This window comes from Borostomias antarcticus, assembly GCF_949987555.1.
Source record: "Borostomias antarcticus genome assembly, chromosome: 26".
In the NCBI taxonomy this organism is placed as follows: Eukaryota; Metazoa; Chordata; class Actinopteri; order Stomiiformes; family Stomiidae; genus Borostomias; species Borostomias antarcticus.
The window spans coordinates 3734627-3759029 of record NC_140259.1 but is presented as its reverse complement, the minus strand read 5'-3'; the positions used below and the strand labels follow the sequence as shown (position 1 = coordinate 3759029).

Sequence of the window (24403 nt, the reverse complement as noted above, 5' to 3'; positions counted from 1 at the left end):
TCACTGACTCCCTGGAGGAATTTAGCCTGGCTGCAATAACGTTATCGCGAACGGAATGAATACCATCTACTAGCAAACAAAACATGTTCAATTATATTTAACCTGTTAAAACTAAGATGCCAGGATCAAAAAATCATTTCTCCAATTGATATATTTGACAAAAACAGGTTAATATGCAAGCCGGTTTTCATTGCTAAATCAAAGCGGGGAAAGCAGAGAGAGCCGGGAACGCGCGTCTACATTTCAGATAAATGTGAACTTTTTCGTGGACGCGCGTCGGCCAGAGAAGCTCAACTGCGCAAGTCAAAAGTAACCGGAAGGCCAGAAAAGCACAACTGCGCAAGTCAAAAGTAACCGGAAATAGTCAAATGACTACAAATTTTGCCAAGATGGCGCGGTTCAATAGGGCTTCATTGTTGATAGCGGCCAGTGAATGGAGTGGCTGTATCCAGTTTATATAATACATCCATGGGCTCAATGCAAGAATCGATAGCCGAAGCAGGAAGTGCACGTGCCAAAGAGATGCCGCAGGAAATCACATATAAATAACGTTCCGTCTTCCTACACTGTCAATTATTGCAGATTATTTTACAGCACTCAAACATTTGTTTTTCTCACACTGATTTAATTGCCTCAAACAAAATCGAAGACAAAAATAGGAGAACATCACTTTATCCCTATATCACTTGACTTGTAGCAAACTCTTAAAAGCCTGTATTCATAGCCGACATAAAATAAATCTATAGGCCTAGGTCTACGTCAAATGTAGCCTACATCATATATTCCTTTCCATTAGGCTGCGATATGCAAATGGCTCTTCACAAAAGAAGGAATGCTGCCAAAGAGGCATGGGAGTAAGTTATTAATTGATTTATGTATTTGTCTCGGGACAGTGTTATAGTATTCATTTAGTTAGAGTTCATTTGAAAAAACATATTTCCGTTTGGACTTTTGACCATTTCTCATCATACATGGATTTAATTATAGTGATTTATATTTGTATTATAAATCCTAAACATTTTTCCCATAAATCACCTAAACATGGTGACGGCCCTGTCCCGGTCGGTTCCGGTGGAGTGGGGAGTCCGTCCCACATTTGGCTTCCATTTATATACCCTCCCCCTCGGTTGAGAATGCCGTCCACAGCTGAGAGGACACTTCATTTGGAGGGACACTCGGTGGTGGAGTGGGAGTGGGTAAGGGGTGGTTTGGGATTGGGCCGAAGTAAATCGCTTCCTGGCCCCTTGGGGGTTGTATCGTTCTATTAATACATCCATGCTCTTGGGTCACTTCGGGGCTATGTACTTCCTATGTCAGAGGCCACAATAAAGATGGCGCCGTCCAAGACGCAACATGCCAGCCAGGCTTATATTATTCCAGGAGGATTTACTGGTAAGTAAAGCATTTGTTTCACGAATAAGGTTATAGAATGAGATAAACGCGTTAACCGATTTAAAAAAAAAAGATTGTCCAAATGCTAACGTAGCCCGAGCTCCATATAGGCTACATACGATGCGTGGTGTTCTTATGCCCGCTAGCTTACTAAAATGACTTTGTAATTCGTTAAATATTTGGCTTCTGCTGTATTTTATTTAATAGAAATGTTACTTAATAAAACATAAAACGTATTTTATTGACGTGTCCGTCTTCTCTGTCTGTCAGTGCTGTCCCTGCAGTTCAGTTCGGACTGTGCTGCGCAGCACAGAGTGTGCTTAAAAGAGCACAAGGTGCGAACAGAGAAGACCTCACAACGACCCTTCGACAGAACGCTGTTCGCCATCAACATTCCTCCCTATTGCACAGAGGTATAGTGTCACATCCATCTAGCTAGTCCCCACCTATTTATATATTAATACATACATGGTCTCCACTTACACTGGAGCTGAGTAGGGTGACAGTCTACTGCTACTGTGATTCAGCAGGGGTATCTAAAGTCGACTGAACATGCTTTTGTATACTGTTACATAAACAAAAGCTTACAGAGTCAATTGTGGCCTAGACTCGGCTTCCCCAGACTGCTGCATCCCTATCCAATGGGTGTAACCTTTAGAGAGAGTAATCCCAGTGTGGTCTGTACAGGAAAGATATATTCAGTGTGTTCTCTCCCACCATCGTTCTCCCTCCTCCAGAGTATCGTAAAGGAACTGTTCTCTCAGTTTGGTCCTGTTCAATCCGTGGAGCTGAGGGAGAAACCAGGGTCCTTGGAGCACTCAGGACCCAAACTGGCCAAGTACTTCACACCAGCACAGAAGCAAGTATGTCTCTCTATGAAGATCAAATGCATTAACACAATTGGCTGGATTGCACCTGTCGGAACATCCCTGCTTCCCAATAGATCCAGAGCAACTGTTTCCCTCAAATGAACAGAGAAGATCTGTCTTTGTGATGGACTTGGGTCTGGGCGATTGTGTCATACTTGTAGGGCACAATCCTCAGCAGGGCGGAGCCTCGAGGGGGCACATGTCCTCCAGGGCGCACTCGCTTTCACTCACGAAGAATGCAAGTTGCGCCTCGGAAGATAATAATGGAAATTGCAATTTATCGTCGTCATATCCCCTGTTGTTACGCGTAAGCACTTGTATGTTTGCCGATTTGATATAAACGCATGGCTGTGTTCTATACCTAGAGCCAAAACTGTTTGGAAATACTGCCCCTCCCAAGTGGGGGCAGATCTAACTGATGAAGACGTGGCCTTAAACTTTGCATCATTTATGATTGTTATTAATGTTCCTGAAGGCAACCTCAGATGATTTTTATGTGCCTGTATGAGGTAGGCCTATTTTTCATAATGGCCTACTATTAGTTCCAACTGTGCTTTACACACGATAACGCACCCAAAAAGGGACCCCGTTTAAAAAAAACACGTAACCACATACCCTAAATAATTTTATTCCCTTGCCAGACAACTTGGCTCACCAAGGAACGATTGCTTGTCCATAGTCGCTTGAACATTTGGACACTTTAGAAGTCAAATGTCATTGGAAACCAGTGCGCACAGCTCCATCTGAGATCAACAGGGATGATTTTACCCAGTCGCAACTAGACATCATTCGAACTACAAATAGGCTGCTTGTTGTTGATGTCACATTTGCTTTCGGACTTCTGTTCCACTCCTTTGATTTCTAGCCCTTTATTGACCAGGAGAAACACAAGAGTAACATATTGGCAACCGAGAGCAACAAGAGTTATGGAGTTGAATTGACACGGTTCTTATGACGCGTTGCCAAACCCTTGCACGGTACAAGGGTCCGCTCCTCAATGTGTTTTCCATGTTCGGCCTCTTCGCTTTAGTAGACTATACTGCCCTGCGTTGCCTGTTATTGTATGATATTCTAATATAACCAGCGGGCGTTGCAATAACATTCTGAACAAGACCTAGGACTAGCCTATTGACTGCAGAGGTAGAGACCTACTGCATAGAAAAATGATTAGAAATAACATAGTAATTTGCTATATAATAGTAGTAGTAGTAGTAGTAGTAGTGCTACACCATGAAGCCCAAGGTAGTCAATATGGATGAAAGACAGGTCATTTTTAGGTTTACATCATATCTGTGTGTGGTTAAATATTCTTTAAAAAAAAATAAAAAAAATAACCAAACTAATATAACAAAATATACATGTGTTAAGACAACTTACTACTTCCAAATAACTATAGGGCTGATGATGGTCACAGGGCTGATGACTCATGGCACATTGCCAGACTCCATGTTGTCGGTTACTCTTGTTCCAGTAATTAAAGACAAAGCTGGTAAAGTAGGTAGTATTGATAACTACAGATCCATAGCACTAGCCAGCATTCTGTCCAAAGTGCTTGAAAAACTGCTGCTTGAGAGGTTAAGTGTCTATATAACCACCACTGATAATCAATTCGGCTTTAAGCCCAGGCACAGTACTGACCTATGTACAGTATAAATGCTCTAAAAGAAGCGGTAGAGACACATAGAAGGCAGGGCTCTACTATGCTTATTGGTTTCATTGATGCATCCAAAGCCTTTGACCGCGTCCACCACTACAAGCTTTTTAACAAGCTTAAGCTTAGGGGTGTGCCTAGTATACTAGTACGCATCCTAGCTTACTGGTATGCTAACCAGCGGATGCAGGTAAAATGGGGGAGCATATTATTCACCCCGTTCAATGTTGGTAATGGGGTCCGGCAGGGAGGGCTTTTATCCCCAGCCCTCTTCAATCTCTATATGGACGACCTGTCTAAGCAGCTGGGGGGGTGCAGGACAGGATGCATGATAGGTGAGACCCTGATCAACCATTTTATGTACGCGGATGACCTGATGACCTGGCCATTCTATCCCCCAGTAGCGCTGGGTTTCAACATTTGCTTAATATCTGCTCAGTCTATGGTGTTGATTTTGATGTTAAGTATAATGCCAAAAAGAGTATGGTACTGATATGTAGGACTAAGGAAGACCTGGAACTTGAGTTTCCTGTGTTTCATCTCTCAGGGCAAACCCTGTGTGTGTCCAATAGTACAAAATACCTGGGACACATTATCACTGACACAATGGAGGATGACGCTGATATGTACAGACAGAGGAGAATGCTCTATGTCCAAGCTAATATACTGGTCACAAAATGTCACTACTGTACTGTTGATGTTAAAGTGACCCTGTTTAGAGCTGACTTCACCCCTCTCTATACAGCTCCCCTCTGGGTGAACTAGAAGAAGGAGAGCTTGCGCAAGCTGCAGGTAGCTTACAATGACTGCCTTAGGATTCTGCTGAAGAAACCCAGGAGTACCAGAGCCAGTGAGCTTTTTTGTAACCTTGGACTCACCACCTTCATGGCCCTGTTGAGGAACCTGACCTTCACATTTATGTGCAGACTTGACCGCTCTCTGAATGACATCATTGAGCTGATGACAGATCCTGGCCGTAGCTCTGTCAGGTACTTGTCTACCATCCGGGAACACTGGCATGAGTGCCTCTCTTAGCCTTTGTGCCTGTTATGTGCTTCTAATTGTGTGTGTGTGTGTGTATATATATATATAATGTACTGTCTTTACTGTGGGCTACGAGCCTGTAATAAAGTTTATATAGGCCTACATTTTACACATTGGTGTGACAGGTGTGTGAAAACCTGGCAGAAGCAGTGTTATTAATAAAGGATGATGTTAAATGATGTCTTATTTGGATATGTGCGTGATATTGTTGTAGGCTCCCGCAGGGCACGGTAGCCTATGAGTAATAATTGGTCAAGAGTTCATATAACACGTAATGTCACCTCCAGTAAATAATAAAAATGTAATCTACCGTACCTGAAAGACTTGGATACGTATTATATTACAGACAAACTATTCATTTAACATTTAAATGTAACTATTTTAACTATGACTAAAAACCAAATGATTCGGGACACAGAAGAAAATGGTAAATTGCGTTTATATCAAAAACGGCAAACATACAAGTACTTACTTGCAACAACATAGGGGATATGATGACAATAAATTCCAATTTCCATTATCTTATTCTGACACGCAACTTGAATTGCATTCCTTCACAAGTGAGACTGGCCCAATCCCAAACCACCCCCTACCCACTCCCACTCCGCCACCAAGTGTCCCTCCAAATGAAGTGTCACTCGCAGATGTGGAGGGCATTCTCAACCGAGGGGGAGGGTATATAAATGGAGAGCCAAATGTGGGACGGACTCCCCACTCCACCGGAACCGACCGGGACAGGGCCGTCACCATGGCATGTTTAGGTGATTTATGGGAAAAATGTTTATGATTTATAATACAAATATAAATCACTATAATTAAATCCATGTATGATGAGAAATGGAAAAAAAAACAAACACATATGTTTTTTCAAATGAACTCTAACTAAATGAATACTATAACACTGTCCCGAGACAAATACATAAATTAATTAATAACTTACTCCCATGCCTCTGGCAACAAGAAGAGGCATTTGCATATCGCAGCCTAATCAGTTGCTTTGTCTGTTCCATTGTCCCTGTAAATAATGGAATATATGATGTACATTTGATGTAGACCTAGGCCTATTTAGATTTATTTGATGTCGGCTATGAATACAGGCTTTTAAGAGTTTGCTACAAGTCAAATGATCTAGGGATGAAGTGATGTTCTCCTATTTTTGGTTTTATCTTTTGACACCACATTCTGCGATTTTGTTTTAGGCAGTGAAATCAGTGTGAGAAAAACAAATGTTTGAGTAAAATAATCTAAAATAATTAACAGTGTAGGAAGACAGAACTTTATATGCGGTTTCCTGCGGCATCTCATGGCACGTGCACTTCCTGCTTCGGCTATCGGGAGCTTGGACCGATGCAGGCTTGCTATTTAAGGGGTTGACAGCCCACTCACACTCCAAGCGCACTCCGCGCTAATTGGTTTGGGACGGCCCTTAACATGGCGAAGCTCGGCGTGAACGCCGGAGGGGGAGTGGATAGGGCGAAGGCTTAGGGGGTGGTTTGAGATTGGGCCAGTGAGCGTTTTTCTTCCTCATCGGACATCAGTGCACCCGGGACGTCATGCGCCGCCATGCTGAGGATTGCGCCCTACAAGCATGGAATTCTGGGGGACAGTGTCCTTGTCATACGGCGGCCTTGGTCAGTAACGTCCACCTTACCCCTGTGCTTGTGTCTTTCAGGGGTTCCGAGTGGGTTACATTGTATTCCAAAACGCCTCCACCGTAGCAGTGGCTAAGTCCCACCCCCACGATGTCCCACTGGTGGTCTCCACCGCGCAGCAGCCCATGAGAACGGGCGTACAGAGTGAGTAGCGCTGAATAAACTAGCTTGTGTTAAATATGTGTAGTGTTGGTTTTCTGAGAGGGAAGGATACTGTAAACTTGACATCCCCACGCTCACGAGGTTTGTATTTTCACAGAATGGATCCAACAGTACAGACGGGCGTTTGTTCAGCCAGACAAGCTACAGGAAGCGGTCGACTTCTTCATTCAGGGCTATGACAAGAGGAAAGACGAGGTGAGGTCTCTCCTCTTTATTTCCTCAGCCTCGTCGCATGGGTTGAGTCTCACGTCTTCCCTCTATTCACGGCATCTGTATATTTATATTCTTTTGCCCTCTGATTTCATGAAGTGCCATATAAATAACATCATCATCATCTTTGACATGTTCATGAGTCTCCGATCCCCTCAAATCTATGCATAACAGGAAGAACTTTTAGTCATTTCGGGACCATAGATGTCTGTGCCTGATAGTGCGTATGTTTCTCCCGCTCTCCCAGGAGGCGGAAAGACAGAAGAAGGAGCTGGAGGAGCAGGTGGCGGACGAGGAGGGCTGGGTGAAGGTCACCAGAGGAAGCCGCGGGGCCAAAGCCCGCCCGCGCGCGCAGCGAGGCGGCCAACCAGAGGACCCTGCATAAGGAGAACAGGAAGAAGCAGAGGAAGGAGCTGATCAACTTCTACACCTGGCAGCACAGGAACACGCAGAAAGAACGTATGTCATGGTTACGTCTCATTAGGACTGTGGCATTGCAAGACCGGTCACTGAACTGCACCTCACTGTGACCTTGGGAGAAAATCGGCTCAACAAACCTGAAAATATACTTAACCCCCGACCCCTCTCTTCCAGATATTGCTGAATTGAGGAAAAAGTTTGAAGAGGACAAGCAGAGGATCGCTTTGCTGAGAGCACAGAGGAAGTTTCGACCTTATTAAATCAACAAGGCCCTCTTTCTCCCCTGTTTTATCACCCTAGTTATTTTTGTCTGCAATAAATCATCCATCAGTTAAATCTATTTAGATGTGCTTTATTTATGTATGTATTATAGATATGCAAGTTCACTATAGAGTTTACCTCTCTGTATCACATTTAAATGAGTCATACGGTCAAGTGTGTTCTACTGGGAAGCCTTCATACAGTAATTTGGAGTGTCACTTCTATCGTGTACTCTAGTAATTCAGTTTACATTACACTCCCTATGAATCCCTCAGCCTGAATGTAATCTTTGTATCAAAGGTTCAAAAACCATTTGATGTATTGGAAATTAGAATAGGTGTGCATAGAAAACTGACAATTTCTGTATTATAGCACTAAAAAGAGACTTGAAATGGAGTGGAGGTGTTTTATTTTGGTTGTTCAGCGTCCTGGCTGGGATTATCATGCCTGGATTCCTCCTCAGTGACATTGTGTGTTTGTTCTGCTGACGCACGTCTCCTTATCCTCCGCCAAGCAGAGAAGAGCAGGATGAATACGATGGACGGACAAATGACAGCAATGGTGTATAAGGACACCTCTAACACTAAAAGAGAGGGAGCAGGAACACAAGAAAATGTATTAGTATAGAATACCGTGAATATTACCATTTGTTACTATTTTACTGGATTCATTGTGTGGGTTATTTAACTACAACATATCACATATACATGTTGTCTTTCTGCTATACTTCTGTCTGTTCTTTGAAGTATTTTTAATGTTTTCATGTTTCCTGCATGTGTGCCAAAGCTGTAGCTGGTAGGAGCGTACCTGTGCCCAGCCGAGCCACTGGCTGTTTCTCCGGTCCAGTTCCCCTCTGACCGAACAGCAGAGGGCCGAAGGAGACCAGCTGGGCCTGCTGAGAGTCGAGTCCGCTCCGCTGCCTCTCCCCGTCAGACACTGTCAAGAGCAGGACGCCACTTCATCGCTACAACATAACTGGATTGGTAGCCATAGTGGTTAACAATTGCCCGGATCAAAAATGCATCTCTCCCCCCCCCCTTGAAGATACCATGATCGCACATGATTGGATAATGTAAAAAGTAAAAGCATGTGGTTCTCTACATATGTGTCACCGGTCTAGTCATGGCAGGTCAGTGGTTTTTCTGGGAAGGAAGTATTCTAAGGTTGCATGTTTTAAGATTCCCATATGGGGCTTGAGTGCAGTATCTCTATGGCAGCAGCCACTCACAGGGGATGGAGCAACGTTGTGCACACTCAGTGTCCTCTGTGCAGATCTCCACCCAGCAGTAGAAGTACATCTGAGAGAGAGGCAGAGATGGAAAGAATATAAAACTACGTAAATAAAGAAACTTGCTAAGTAAAGAAAATGAGCTGATTTTTAAATAAAAAACGACATTATCTAGAGTAAATGTAATCAGATACTGTCTGACTCTAGTAATAATCAATATAGAACTGCAACAAGGCTTCACCCATGGTAGGCTATATCATAAATAACCAATTCCTGTCAACCAATCAGCTTAGACTAAGTTCAGAACTACTGCAGACAAAGTGTGTACAGTATACGTATCGTATATATAGCAAAATAGCGATCAGAGCTGAGAGATTAGAGGATCTGAAATGTCATGCGTTTCATCTCCACACCGGGCCAGTACCTCCTCCATGCTGGGGTGCCCTGTCTCAGGGTCCAGGAAGGCGAAGGTCTTGACATTGAACCTCCTGACCTGCGAGTGGGAGGTGGTCTTCGCCATGCCGTTCTTGGGGATGGAGCTCCTCATGTTGTCTAGGGGGTTAGGACACCTGACAGGGTGGGGCAGGAGAGACAATGCCAGTAAACACCTATGGAATCCACTAGGTTAATTTGAAAGAGAGCACAGTAGGGATCCATCATCTATCAGTAGGGAACCATCTAATTATAAACATTAAATGATAACACGGCATAATATATAGTGTATAGAGAGGATATCCAGGTATCCAAGTCAATAGGTCCATTCACACAGGCAAAACGTAATCCGCATATCTCCAGGGATCCCTTGGTGCAAATGGAGACGCATCGGTGCGGATCCAGATCGTAGTGGTGTAGCAGGAAAGGCGCTTGTGTCCTCCCTCCTCTCCCATCCACCCTCACCCATCGTAGAGCAGTGTCCACACAGAGTGCCTGGAGGCCGGGTAGGCGAAGCAGTCGCGGACGCGCAGGGAGAGGTCGGGGTCGGGGGGCGCGATGGACACCTCCACGTACACTGGCTTCCTCAGGGACAGCGTCAGGGGCAGCTGGTCCCCGGAAAGAAAGGAGGTGAAGGATTCATCTGGAACACAGAAAAGAGGGGAGTGGGGGGGGGGCAGGGGGGAGACTCACAGCGAAAGAGAGTGCCTGAACTCCGGGTCATGTTCACTGTTCAAGGGGACGTTCACTTGCCTCTCAAAGTTAAAAGCTTAAATCAGTGGTCAGAATCAAAATTAGTTTTATCGCCATGCAGTTTTTCAACGTACTAGGAATTTGCTTTCGGTTGCGGTGCAAAACATGGAGACAAAATGCTAGTGGAAAAAGAATAAACTAAGAAAAAGAACATACAAAAAGTAGTGTGGTCGGTGTATATATAGTGAATGTGCAGAGTGTAATGTGTATGCGAGTGTGTATATGGTGTGTGCGGCGTGATATGTGAGTGAGGTGCGTCCTATACAGTGCATTCACTATTGTGTTTGCTCCCTACTTCATGTTCATTAGGTTCACAGTTCCCTCCTCGTTGGGTGCTGGTGAAGATGCTGTACCAGGCAGTACCTGTGGCTATTCTCATCTGGACTCTGACCGACCCCAGAGCAGTGACTGGCGGAGGGTTAATGGTGGGACTCAGGGAATGCAGGTCTTTGTGCTGCTGGTCGTTTGATGCCTCATACTGACACTGGACCTGCAAACTGGAAAACCCAGATTCTTTAAAAGCCAGACTCCGGAATGTGATGTCTCTCTTCTGAAATGAGAGGGGCAAAACCCGCTAGAGATGATCAAATAACGAGCTATTCAACCTCCTGCCAGAGCCTTCAGGCTTAAAGTGATCACAGAAATGCACAGCCACTGAAAAAGAGGGTTATATCTCCCTTTCTTTCTTCTCTGGTCGGTGAGTGCCCCGTTTTCTGGGGGATGAGGCTGCATTGCTTGAGTCTGACTTTAACATCGAACAGCAATGATCATCTCTCAAGTCTCTTACAATGAATCGGCTAGTTGAACCTCAACCAAGAAGGAAGGCCAGAAAGCATGTACCTGAAGGGTGAATGTTTAGAAGAAGTACTGGTCTCCAGTTCCTCCACCTCCAACTCATAGCTTATCACATCCCCCTCCATCTGTAAACACAAAACAGGTGGCAGTAGAACACCTCTGATATATTTAGTTAGAACCCCTGTCTAAAGATAGCCTTTTAAGGCAACATTATTATCACCTTCATAGATAACTAGAAGTCACCTTCATCTTAGTGCCACAGTCCGTCACCCCGACCTTGAAGACGGCTGTATCTGGGGTAGTAACGACGGGGGAGCACTGAGGCTGGCCGTTGACCACCAGGCTGCTGGGGTTGATTGGGGGATAAGCGTCGGAGGCCCTCACCCAGAACACAAAATGTCCATCCTGGGAGCAGGCTGATGGCAGAGCGAAAAGGACAGATCATCAGTTACCCTGAATGTGAAGTCACTGGAAGATGACACTTGCCAGAGGTGCCTCTTTTTCAGTTTATGATGTCACATCCCAGAATCTAATAGTCATGCAAATGGTGTTGACACTATAATTTTTGTAATCCTCATTACATGCAAGATAAATTCAGTATCTGTAACAGTCCAATCATAGCCTATATCTCTGTCACAAGCCAAACGCCATCCACCTGCCTTACCATTCATCCTGTAGTAACAGGTGAAGTTCTGAGCATCGTAGCAGCATCCTAGTTTGAAACAGGCATCGCCAGAGACATGCTGGGGTCCACAGGCCACTTGCAGGGCTTTATTAATCTCACACTGGCCTGGTGGTGCTGGAGAAGAGCAGGTTCACTGAATGGACTTTTGATACAGAAATGACTGGTCAAAATGACTAATCACTAGAGGGATGTAGAATGGCTGGGAGTTTTTGAGGTGACGAAAACTGCACGTGTCTATGGTCTTTAGTGAACATACACAGTGTAGCTTCGGTTAACTTTATTCTAATCGTATGTGGACAAGGGTTTAATGGCTTCCTGTTTTGAGAGCTGCGGGTTGGAGCTCCCGCCCACCTCGATGCTCATCAGCTCGATCATGGACAGCGCCTTAGGGTGAAAGGTGATCATGATTATAAGGGCCCACTAGCAAGCAGGGCCCACAAAAAAACAAGAGGTCCCTCTTTCTATGATGAAATTATTCTGCATGTAGATCAGTCACACTAATGCTGCATCACAATTCAAATTAAGCCACAAATAATGCAATACAGATGAAACAAGTTTTAATTTACTGAGCAATATCCCCCTTCTTAAATGGTTTGGTCCATGCCATGGTTCATGCTAGCAAGTCTCACCTCTTTTGACATTAACGTCACTATACCGGCTGGCTGTCAAATACTAGCACTAATAGCCTAACGTTAAATCATACACATCGTTAGACTAGTGTGTGAAGAAAGTGCTAAGCTAGGTAGCTAACGTTAGCTAGTAAGCTTATGTTCTGGTAACAACTCGATCTGGTTAGCTAGCTGCTAGCTAACGTTAGCTACCATAAACTAGACAGCTACTGCTAGCTACAGTTCTAGCAACCAGCCAACTACTGTAGGTAAGCTAGCTGCTAGATAACGTTAGCTACCATTAACTAGACAGCTAGCTACAGTGCTAGCAACTGTAGCTAGTACTATCAGGCCTACCAAAGAAAGCAATCTCTAAGCTACAAATGATACAGAATGCTGCAGCACGAGTCCTCACTAAGACTAGACGAAGGGCACACATCACACCAGCCTTAAAATCACTACACTGGTTACCAGTCAACTCTAGAATAGACTTTAAAATACTATTACTAGTCTATAAATCTCTCCACAGTCACTCACCAGAATATATTTCAGACATGCTTGTTAAGTACATGCCCAACAGACCACTCAGATCCTCAGGTACTGAACTTTTAAGAGTTCCAAAAGCCAGGACCAAGAAACACGGAGAGGCAGCTTTTAGTTTCTATGCCCCCAACCTCTGGAACACCCTACCGGAGTGCCTAAGAAGGGCCGAAACAACGGAGGTCTTCAAGCGAGACCTCAAGACGTACCTTTTCGACCTAGCCTACAATCACTAGCTAGGACCTTGAGACACAGAAAGGCAGCCTCAAACCTACCTGTGAATCCTCTGTATACATTGGTATTTATCCTGCTATGCAATGTATGTATATCAAGTAGTGTACAGAAGCTGGTTATCCTGAAACAGGCTTGTTCTGTTCTGACAGCTGTGTTGCTTCAATGACTCAGTGTGCTACTAACCGTTTTCTGCCTCCCCTAGTGCCTCTCTCTCTCCCTCCTATCCTCTAACCAGGTCCAGTGTCAGCTGTGGAGCTGTGGATATCGTAGTATTTAGTACACACACACACGTACACACAGACACATCAGTCCACATCCGGCTTAGGCCTGGACCTGATGCTCTTAGCCTTTCTTGCTCTGAAAATTTAATGTAATTTATTGTTCTTTAAATGTTCTTAGCCATTAGACAAATATATTCCAAGAGCTTGCCCCAGGTTGCCTGTTTCAATATCTCTGTGGTCTGTATGGCTCTATGTGCTACTAACCCTGTTCTGCCTTCCCTCTCCCTAGTGCCTCTCTCTCTCTCCCTCCTATCTTCTAACCAGGTCCAGTGGATGCCCCACTGTCACAAGCAGACCTCCCGGAGTCCGATAGATACCCCCGTGTCTGCTGTGGATGTCGTAGCATGTCCGTAGAATGTTCTCTCTCCTATGATGCTTTTAGCCTCTCTCACTCTGAAATGTAATTTAATGTAATGTATTGCTTAATAAATGTTCTTAGCCGGTAGACAAACATACTCCTGGAGCTTGCTCGATCGCCTTGTTGAGAGGGGTCAGGGAAGAATTTTTACAGCTCACTTATCTGGCCCCCGGGTGATTACTGTTTTTTTGCTTCCCTCTGGAATATGTAGAGAGTGGGTCGTATGCCCACCTCCCTTGTTCTCTGTAAAGCGCATTGTGTTGCCTCTGGGTATGAAATGCGCTATACAAATAAAGCTTTGATTGATTGATTGATTGATTGATTGATTGAGCAACCAGCCAACTACTGTTCTGGTAAGCTAGCTGCTATAAAACGTTACCTATCATTAACTATACAGCTAGGAGCTACAGTGCTAGCAACCAGCCAACTACTCTTGTAAGCTAGCTGCTAGATAACATTACGCTACCATTAACTAAATGACAGATTAACTAGACAACTACTACAGTTCTAGTAAACTAGCTTTCACTAGCCAGCCTCAACCACTGCAATGTTCTAGTGAGGTGGCTACTGTTAGCTAGCTTGCCAGCTGGCACATTTGCAAATCCTTCCCGTGCAAATAAATACATAAAAATCCAGTAGCAGCAGCCAGGACACGTTTCCACTCGCATGAATGCTTAAATTATAATGTGCTATGTTAGCTAGCCGGTCCTGTTGACATGTCTTTTTAAAACCTTTATGTGCTGCTACTCACAGAATCAGCTGTGCCCCCCTCTGATCTAGACACCCACTCCCAGCCCCAAGAAGATCCTTTAGATGGTGAGTGAGTGACTGGTAGACACTGGTTGGCTATTAAACTTATTACTAAACTACTGTACTGCTATGAATAGCAAAATGTAGATGTAAGTTAACCCAGGTTAAGATAGCCTACATATGAAACAGTTACATTACGTAAAGAAATCCATGGTTAATAAATAAATAGTGTTAAGTTAATTAATAGAAATTCATATAGAGTTGATTTCTTTTTAAATCCTTTATGTCCTGCTACTCACAGAGTCAGCTGTGGCCTCATCTGACCTAGACACCCACCCCCAGAAGATGCTTTAGACGGTGAGTGAGTGAGGTAGACACTGGTTGGCTAGTTAAACTTATTACTGAACTACTGTACTGAATAGCAACATGTAGATGTAATCCAGGTTAAGATAGCCTACATATGAATGCTCGTGAAATAAGAGAGGCGTTTATTAGCTAATCAACAGCCGCCTAGCCAGCTTCCTGTAAACTCTACAGTGCTACATAGATTTATAAGTCTTAAGAAGACACTGTTCTGGTCTTACTGTCTACAGAGCCAGGCCCTAGCCAGTTAGAAACAGAGAGTGAAGGGAGTGAAGAGGCTCATAGTAGTTCCAGTCATGAAACTGCTACAGACAGAGACAGTCCAAGCACAGGAAGTACACAAGTAAATGTCTATGGAGAGGTAAATTGGAAAAAGAACATAGAGAAACAGAAAAATTAATACAAAATGATACATAAAAAATGGGGGTCAAAAAAAGGGGTCGAAAAAAGTGGTGACGAAAAGTCGGAGGGGTAGGGGCCCACACCAATATTCTTTAAGGTGGCCCAAAATTCCTAGTAACGGCCCTGATCATGGATGTATTAATAGAACTGGATGCGGTGACTACGTTGACAGTGTCCTGGCTTGAACCCAATAGGCCTCTGCTTTCACTCATGTGTGTATCTAATGATGTTACAGTAAGAATAGACAAAAGTTGAAACAATTACTAGGTTAAAATATACTACACTACAATACAGTACATGTAACAAAATGGCACCACCAGGGCCTACTGAGAGTAAGGGTTAGTAATATAAGTCTACCACACATTCTACATTCTAAACTGGGCTGCAAAAAAGGCACATTGAGGTACAGTATTGCAGTACCTTTTACTTTTATTTAACCAGGCAGGCGTTTAAGAACAAGTTCTTATTTACAGAGGCGGTCTGGCAAAAAGCCTCTTGAGGGAAGGAGGTTAGTGGGCGGAAAAAATAAAACAAGGTTAAATATAAGACAGTTGAAGAAAAACGGCATACATTGACACATCACAACACATATATAAAACAACATGCAACACTACAATGAGCAATCACCAGCACAGACATACAGCAGCAGCAAATTATCAGCAAACATGCAAGACAGTTAAAAGACAGTTAAGGACAGCATACATGGAAGCATCACAATACCTATGGAACATACAGCATACAACTAAGCATCACCACCACAATCTCTTCAGCAAACACGCAGGACAGTTAAAAAAACAAACAGTTAAGGACAGGACACATTGAAGCATCACAACACAAATATAACATAACATGCAGCATACAATTACACAGAACACAACACCGAGCCTCACACAGGCATGGTAAAACAGGCATAACACAGAAGAGGAGTACAAGTGGAATGAATGGCAAAACAACTGAGGGAGGATGTTATATGGTGGAAAAGCATTTACACGAATCGGCGAGAGTGAGTGAGATGGCATTTTTGAAGGTGGGAATAGAGATGAATTTGTCCAGTTTTGCAGAGCATTCCAGTCAGAGGCAGCAGCAGTCTGGAATGATGCAAGTCCCAGAGAGGTTTTGGAGTTGGGTATTTTCAGTTGGATGTAGAGAGAGGACCGGGTGTTGTATGTGACAGGGAGAGAATGCAGCAGGCGAGACATGTAGGGTGTTGACCGGTGAAGAAGGGTCTTATAGATGAGGGTGAGCCAGTGAATGTTGCGTTGGGTGTGTAGTGAGGGCCAGTTTAACAGGGAGTAAAGAGTGCAGTGGTGCATGTTGAAGGGGGCGTTTGTGGCAAAGCGGATAGCAGAGTGGTAAAGAGTGTTGAGTTTGGAGAGTGTGCCCTTACATGCAGACCTGTATATTGTGTCACCAAAGTCAAGTGTGGGGAGAATGGTCATATTGATAAGGGTGAGTTTGGCGATGGAGGAACAATTTCTGTAGAGGAACCCTAGTTTGGCCTTGACCTTCAACTGTAGCATTGAGATGTGGTGAGAAAAAGATAGAGTGGAGTCTAACCAGATGCCCAGGTATTTATAGGTGGTGACGTGATCCAGGATAGCTCCCTCAGAGGTAGTGATGTTTAACGGTGAAGGGGATGGAGCACCCTTCCGGTGGAACCACATGGCCTTTGTCTTATATGTATTTAGTGACAGTTTGAGTTGGGTAAAGGCATGTTGTACCTGGAGGAAGCTATCCTGGAGAGTGGATTGAACAGTGGTGGGGGAGGGGCCTGTGGCATAAAGAATTGTGTCGTTGGCATAAAGATGAATGAGTGAGTTGCCAGCAGCCAGTGGTATGTTATTGATGTATATGGAAAACAGGGTAGGACCAAGTATGGAACCTTGAGGGACACTCTTGGTGACTGGGAGGGGGTGTGAGACAGAGCTATCAAACCTTACGCGTTGCACCCGGTGGAAAAGATAGTGAGAAAACCATGCCAGTGAATGATTTGTGACCCCAATACTGCTCAGCCTGCTGATAAGAATGGTGTGGTCAACAGTGTCCATAGCTTTGGCAAGGTCAATGAACATTTAGGGTAGCTGTAGTGCACCCATACCCATACCCATACCAGACTGCACCCCGGATAAGATGCCATACACGTCCAGATAGTCTGAAGTTGTTTGTTCACAAGTTTCTCAAATACCTTGGACACACAGGGCAAGATGGAGATAGGCCTGTAATTATTAGGGTCAGATTGCTCACTGCCCTTAAACAATGGAAGCACAATTGCTTCCTTCCAGTCTGCAGGTATTTCAGCCGTATGGAGGGAGAGGTTGAAAAGGTCTGCCAAAGGAGCTGCAATGATGGGGTCCACAGTTTTAACAAAAAATGCAGCAATCTCATCGGGCCCAGCAGATTTTGGGGGGTCTAGCGCTGACAGTTCCCTAAGAACCTCCCCCTCTGAAACAGGATGGAGGTGGGGGGGGGGGCATGGGGGGGCAAACAGGACTCTGGGTGACTGAAGGCAATACAGTAGGACCTGGGGACAGACTGTTCTCTGATGTACATGCAGGATTTAGCGACTCAAAGACAAAGCCAGATTTAATGAAGTGACCATTAAATATATCAGCCATGGCGTTCTTATCTGTGATGATGAGATTGTTCTTTCTGAGTGATAGGGGGAGGGGTGACGGCTTGTTCTCAAGTTTTCTCACTGTTTTCCAAAAGAAGTTGGGATTGGAGCTCCTTATAATACCCAGATTTGGCCTGACGTACAGCTTTTGAGGCCTTGTTTCGGAGCTGACGGAATTTGAGGCAGTCCGTGGCAGACTTTGATAGCCGAGCTTTGTGCCAGGCATCATTTTTTTTTGCTTTAGGAGCACTGTCAACTCGTGAGTGAACCAGGGACTGTGTCGATTTTTCACCCGTTGTTTTTTGAAGGTGGTACACAGGTACATAGAGTCAGCAATACAAACAATCTACAAAGTCTATAATCTAGCTGCACCATGTCAAATCAGGAGTATGCCATGTTAATGAAATAGTAGGTAATTACAGTAGGTACAGAGTATACAAACATGACAGATTACATTACATTACAGTCATTTAGCAGACGCTTTTATCCAAAGCGACTAACAATAATTGCATTTAACGTAGGAAAAGCCAATGTACTACTACTTGCCAGAACTCATGAGTGCATCTTCTTTCTAAAACACGTGACTAAGAGAATAATCTAGTGCTGAAGGCAAAGTGCAAGAATAGCAATCTAAAATACAGTGCAATACAATACAATGAAATACAATAAGTGCTTAGGAGGGAGGATTGTGGTAGTACTTCTTGAAGAGATGAGTTTTGAGCCTGCGATGAAAGATGGGCAGCGACTCTACTGTCCTGACATCAGTGGGCAGTTCGTTCCACCACTGCGGGGCCAGGACAGAGAAGAGCCGTGACCGTGTCGATCGACCGCAGGGGCCTCGGAGTGACGGGGCAACCAGTCGCCCCAAGGTAGCAGAGCGTAGCGGTCGGGAGGGGGTGTAGGGTTTGACCCTGGCCTGGAGGTAGGAGGGGGCTGTTCCTTTCATTGCCCTGTAGGCTAGAGCCAGAGTTTTAAACTGGAATCGCGCGGGCAGTCTTCCCGTCGCAGGATTTTTCCCCGCTTTAACCCATGAGGAGTATAACTGAGAACAAGCCCCATTGGGACACATTCATCTCTATCGTGGCCGGTTAAATCAATACCCATAACTCGTGGTCTGGGGGGCGGTAGGCGAACAATTCAAACTGGTGGTTGTACTTAAGCCCTTTCAGGCATCATTCCTACTCTGCTCATATCGAGCTAAATTCGTCCAGACTTAAGTTAGACGCGAGCCTCTGAGCACAGCTTGCTATGTTTGTCTTGACTGACACGTTTTGTAGCCCTCCGCTTACGTTACAAGCTAACTAATATCATTATCTCAGATTAAAAGAACAAAACGTGTGATGCATTCGGTCACCATTTTATTTCGGCTGGTTATTTATTTGAGAATACAGCGCTGTCCTCTGCAAATGTAGCTAACGTTAGATCCATTTTCCCCTCATAACATCTTGCGGTCAGCAAAACTTCCACCTGCCTCACGGCCACTTCATAATAAGCTTGCTAGCCACCTCAAATAGTTAACCAAATGTTACATAGCTCGCTCGATAATGAGGATTGATAAGCAGTGTGGTCGTAAACTTTCACAGGTTCATTGCCGAGTATTCATAAATGTTCAAACTGTGTAGTAAGTTAGTGCACATAATACAAACCTTCATTCTTTACCGAAGGCACTGTCGGTAATGCAGGGCAGGCACGTCGTGTCTTGACTCTTTGCTGTGGATATGGGAGCACAAGTGCTGCAGTTCACTTGCATTAGAGCTCCCTCTACTGGATAATTGTAGAAATATCCGTTTTTATTTTATTTTACAGCGTTTAAGTGGAAAATACAGGCGGAAATAATGTTTTTTAAATAGGGACATGTCGGCTGCATAACGGCCGATACCGATGTCGTTAAAAAGGTCTAAAAACTCTAGTTGAATGTACAAAATCAAAAGACAGCTATTGAGAGATATGAAAGCAGCAAGGTCTCTCTCTCCCTCTCTCTTTCTCCCTAGGCTACCAGAGCCCATTTAGTAAGCCTAGGGTACAACAAAGCCTCAAAAACAGATACCCTATACATTTTGACACTTTTATTAAACTATTACAACAAACAAAAAAGAAAATATCAGAGGTTTCTGTCAGTCTCCTCCTATTGGCCAGTCTGCACCTCCTCAGTCCCCTCCATGCTGCCCCAGTTCACCTGGAGGACTGCCCCTAATGAATTCCTCGCAGAAGGCAGAACATGCTGCTCCTAGGAACGTAACTCCCACAGCAAGGACTATTTTAGCCGAGGTCTTAGCTGAGAAGTCCCAGAACCCGCCGGTCTTCTTCTGTGCGCCGCTGTCCAAAGCGCTGACCCTTGTCGGTGTTTCGATCATGGGGATGACCAGGGCTACTCTCGTCTTCTGGTGGGCGTTGGTGTTCTTTGTCGCAAATGTCATAGCTAACAGGTCCCAGACCCAGAACATGCTGGTCTCCATCTGCTGGGCGTCGGGCGTCTCTGTCCCCGTTTGAAGACCAGCGAAGCGGCCGTCGTCATGGTCCAGTAAGTGGCAGTCGTGGGTGATGAAGACGCGGTCCGTTCTAGTGGGCGGAGAGGCAGCCCACTGGTCAGGCACAGTGAGAGACATCAGTGTGTCTCTGAAGGCCTCGATGTCCGAAGGATCGATCTTGACCGCAGCCACCAAGAGAGCAACTCCAATGAGAAGCTTTAAATGCGGAAAAGCCATCAGGAAAGTCTGAAACGTTCACAGGAAATTAATGGTGAATGCACTCCAGGAGGAGACGGAATGTGTGATGGATCTTTACTTATTTGCTGTCTTTTATATGGCTATGATTGTTCTATGATGTCATAGATGAAAGCTGTGGAATCATCATTGAATGATCATCAGCATTAATTGTGCGTGTGTTCTATTAATACATCCATGGCTATGAAGCACAGCTTAAGCAGCTGCATTGGTTTCCACGGTGACGTGTCTCCTGAGGCGTGACTTGACCAATCAGGGGCCTCATTTATCATTGAGGTACGCCTTTTTTTACACGGTCTTTTCCGAGATTTCTGGCGTACGCACTCTTCCGCCCCAACAACGCGATCTATCAACCAAAAAGGGCGTATATTTAGTCGCCCTTTTACACGCTTTTCTACGACACCTTTCGACTCGGCGTACCGATTTAGACGGGGTTTTACACCCTTTTTGAACACAGGGGGAACTGGCGACGCCGGTGGTGCGTCGGTGAATTACAATGTTTGATGGAGAGAGGAAGAGCGAGAGTTTATAAACGCACAATCATGTAGGCTAATAGCCCAATTCAGCACAAACATATATCGCAATGCAAGATCGTGTCCTCTAACCGGCTCATTAATGGTCCGATATGGATTTGTTCCCCAAACTTAACCTATGCGCTGTCCCAAACCTTTCTGCGCAATATGTCCTCACACACCTAATGCAGGCACTCCATCAAACGGCAATAGTTGACCAATTAGATTATCATTAATATGTGATCATGTGGACCCGTTTGCTGTTTGGTAAGCATATAAATGACAGTCCTCCTGTGCGTAATGCGAGGCCAAATTAATCCGGCGCTACTCGGCATACTGGCCGAGATAGAACTCCAAAGAGGTGGCGGCGATGGCGACTGCACCCACATATTCATAAAGGCACCATCAGTGAATGAATACGTCTATGTGAATCGCAAAAATGTGCACATTATAAATACCCAAATCATATGTGACGCCGACATGGTCATCACAAGTGTAGTGGCACGGTGGCCTGGCTCCACACACGACTCATTCATCCTGGCGCACAGCAGGGTAGGGCTAGACTGGAGGCAGGCGCTGCGCGTGACGGCTTGCTTGTTGATGAGTGCATATGCCAAGATACATATTCTTTTTTTCCTAAACTTTAATCTTTATTAGCATTTTCCATCCATACAACGACAATACAATAAAACAAAAAACACAATAATATAACAGCTTATGGGTACTTCCATCAAGTCACAATGCAGCTATTTTCTCTTACTCAAATATTACAATTTCAATATTAGTGGTATCATCACACTTCCTTCTATAATCCATCCATTTTTCCCATCTCCCTTCAAACTTTCCTTCCTGCATCAATGCATGCGTGAACTTCTCCATAACATAAATCTGCTCCACAACACCCAGCCACTGCTCCTTGGTTGGGCGTTCCACCTTATACCAAGCCCTCGTTATTGTCTTTTTACTAGCAACCAATAGTACTTTCACTAGGTATCTGTCCCCTCCTTGTACATCATCCTGTGTTATGTTTGCCAAGATACATATTCAAAGCTGATAAGAATGAGAACCAGTCAAGACCCCACCACAAAATGAGGACTCAAGCCCTCAGCCCCCTCCCCGTCATGAGGGTTAACAGCGGGGCCAAAGGGCCCGCGCTGAGGTCATGCGCCAGCTATGAAGACACAAACAAGTAAGGTTCACATTGTTACCATTTTATTGTCTGTTGGTGGGTGACTGTGTGAGGTGTTTGAGTGCGTTTGTGAGTGAATGTGTGAGGTCCGTGAGTGTGGTAGTGAGTGACTGTGTGAGGTCCGTGACAGCATGTGTGGGAATGAAGTGCAGTGAAGATGTCCTGTTGGCTCTGGTGGTGTAGTGTGGTGACCTCCACCAACTGCTGCACAACTGCCCCAATCCCTTCTGCCATGTCCCTCTGGGCCTCTAGGGTCCCCGTCTGGGCCTCCAGCACAGCGTCTGAGAGGAAGCCCAGACGGTTTCCCTCAGGGACCCTTGAGGCAGGGACGCTGGCAGCCGGAGGTGGAGGCGTGGGCGGTGGAGACGGAGGCGCTGGAGATGGAGATGGCACTGGAGGTGGAGGCCGGCGCGCTGGAGGTGGAGGCACTGGAGGTCGTGGCGCTAGAGGTGGAGGCTACAACCGGCGGGGGCATGAGGCCGTCAGGTCAAGGATCACTGCAGACTCCCCCTCCTCTGAGTCCCACCCCACGTCAGAGTCTGGGGAAAGTTCAGTCATTTTCTTTGAGTTTGTCTGTAAACTTTATTTTCCATTAAACATTTTATTGTGTAGCCATATTCATTTGATATGTGTTCCTGTTGACAGCCAAATAAATGCTTAAGTGTGATTAACTGGGTGATTTAGATGAGAGTCTTAATTTCCCAGAGGGGAAAATGTTTAATGTGGTCTAACATTATGAAGTGATCATCTGTGTTATCGTTCCCTGTTTTTGGTCCTAAATCAATCATAGCCTACCACAGAATGTGTGGAATGTTGGCTTTCCTCACAGCCACATAATACAGAATGTCCGTTTAGCCTACGGCAAATACAGGATGCACGAAACGTAGGCCTACAGTAGGCTACCTAAACTGGGGGACTGCCCACTGTTCCGACATACCATTGTTCCGACGTCTCACTAGTCCGAAACTTGTTCACCGATCGTCAGACATCCCATTGTTCCGACGGCTCAAGAGTCCGACCGACAATGGGATGTTTCGGACTAGTGAGACGTCGGACTAATAGGATGTCGGAACAATGGTATGGCACCCTAAACTGTAGGAGCAATCAGACAAAGGTAGGCTAGTACAAATACCTTCCGAAGATGATTGTTTTCCTCGCGTGGACCTCACCAACAAGCACATGCTGAGAATGACACTTCATTTGGAGGGACACTCGGTGGTGGAGTGGGAGTGGGTAGGGGGTGGTTTGGGATTGGGCCTTCCTGTCAGTCTCTGAGAGAGATCACTTCCTGTCACAGTCTGAGAGAGATCACTTCCTGTCACAGCCCCTGAGAGCTATGAACAGGCCCCCAGGATTCAAAATCTAACGTGAAGCCCTATAGGACCGCGCCATCTTTGAGAAAAACGCGTCATTGGTACCTTTGACATTCGCAGTCAAAGGTATCAATGACGCGTTCTTGTAGTCCATGAACAGATGTGAAATGTGAACGCGCGTTCATGGCTCTCCCCATCTTAGTTTTAACAGTATAATTGTGACTGAACATGTTTTGTTTGCTAGTAGGTGGTGTTCATTCTGTTCACAACAGCGCGATGGGCAGCCAGGCGAAATAGCTTCAGGGGACCTGGTCCCAGGCGAGTTGAACAGCTGTCCACCCAGAGACGAGATCGCTCGTTGCGGCATGAAGTTCGCGGCTAACCCGCCGAGCTCGGGGGGCTCACAGGCCAGGGCGGAGATGTATTACCAGTAGGCTAATTATAGTGGAATTGCTGAATGACAGTTTATCATTTCATCTTTATGCCTACGCAACATCAACTCATTTCCATGTATGTGAATAAAGTTAATTCCAGTTATCTACTAAATATCACGTCTCTGTCCATTTCTGGAAAAGGCAAATCATTTCTGTCAAATGATCACTCAAGTTTTATCGACACCAACCCCACAACTGTTTTGAGTGAGTTTGTGAAAAGCGCTATATACATGAAATGCATTATTGTTATGCATAGGATGTTGTGCTGTGGTCATTTTCATTAACACATTTGATTAATCAGTCAATAGTATTAAGCCCTTTTTTGCTGGTTTTCTGTTTGCAGTGTTAAGTGTATTATGCAGCCTACTCCAAAATGTAGCCAAGCGGCAATCAAGCGCGATGTGGCCTTTAGTGGTGTCGACTGCCCTGTCATTTGCTCTGACATTGGTTGTGTCAGATTAATTTTATTTTAATTTAGGTTTTTGTCAATGTGCCTCTGACAGTAGGCCTATTGCTCTCCTTCTCTCC

General features: G+C 45.0%; 1 protein-coding gene and 1 pseudogene across 2 annotated transcripts; one reads left to right on the top strand and one right to left on the bottom strand.

The window, feature by feature from the left end:
* Positions 1–1331: 1331 nt before the first annotated feature.
* LOC311326314 (ribosomal RNA-processing protein 7 homolog A-like) lies at positions 1332–7998 on the top strand (annotated as a pseudogene). Its single transcript has 7 exons — positions 1332–1392; positions 1663–1805; positions 2130–2255; positions 6629–6752; positions 6868–6965; positions 7228–7439; positions 7575–7998. The product of its transcript is annotated as a ribosomal RNA-processing protein 7 homolog A-like (transcript).
* An 851-nt stretch (positions 7999–8849) lies between these two features.
* LOC311326211 (zona pellucida sperm-binding protein 4-like) lies at positions 8850–11959 on the bottom strand (the record flags this gene model as incomplete). The annotated part of the gene is made up of 8 exons (XM_084459082.1): positions 8850–8959; positions 9314–9458; positions 9787–9964; positions 10438–10571; positions 10915–10994; positions 11113–11285; positions 11534–11654; positions 11906–11959. 8 exons carry the CDS (start codon positions 11957–11959, stop codon positions 8870–8872), a joined length of 975 nt encoding a protein of 324 aa, XP_084315208.1. The 3' UTR covers positions 8850–8869.
* Positions 11960–24403: the final 12444 nt, after the last annotated feature.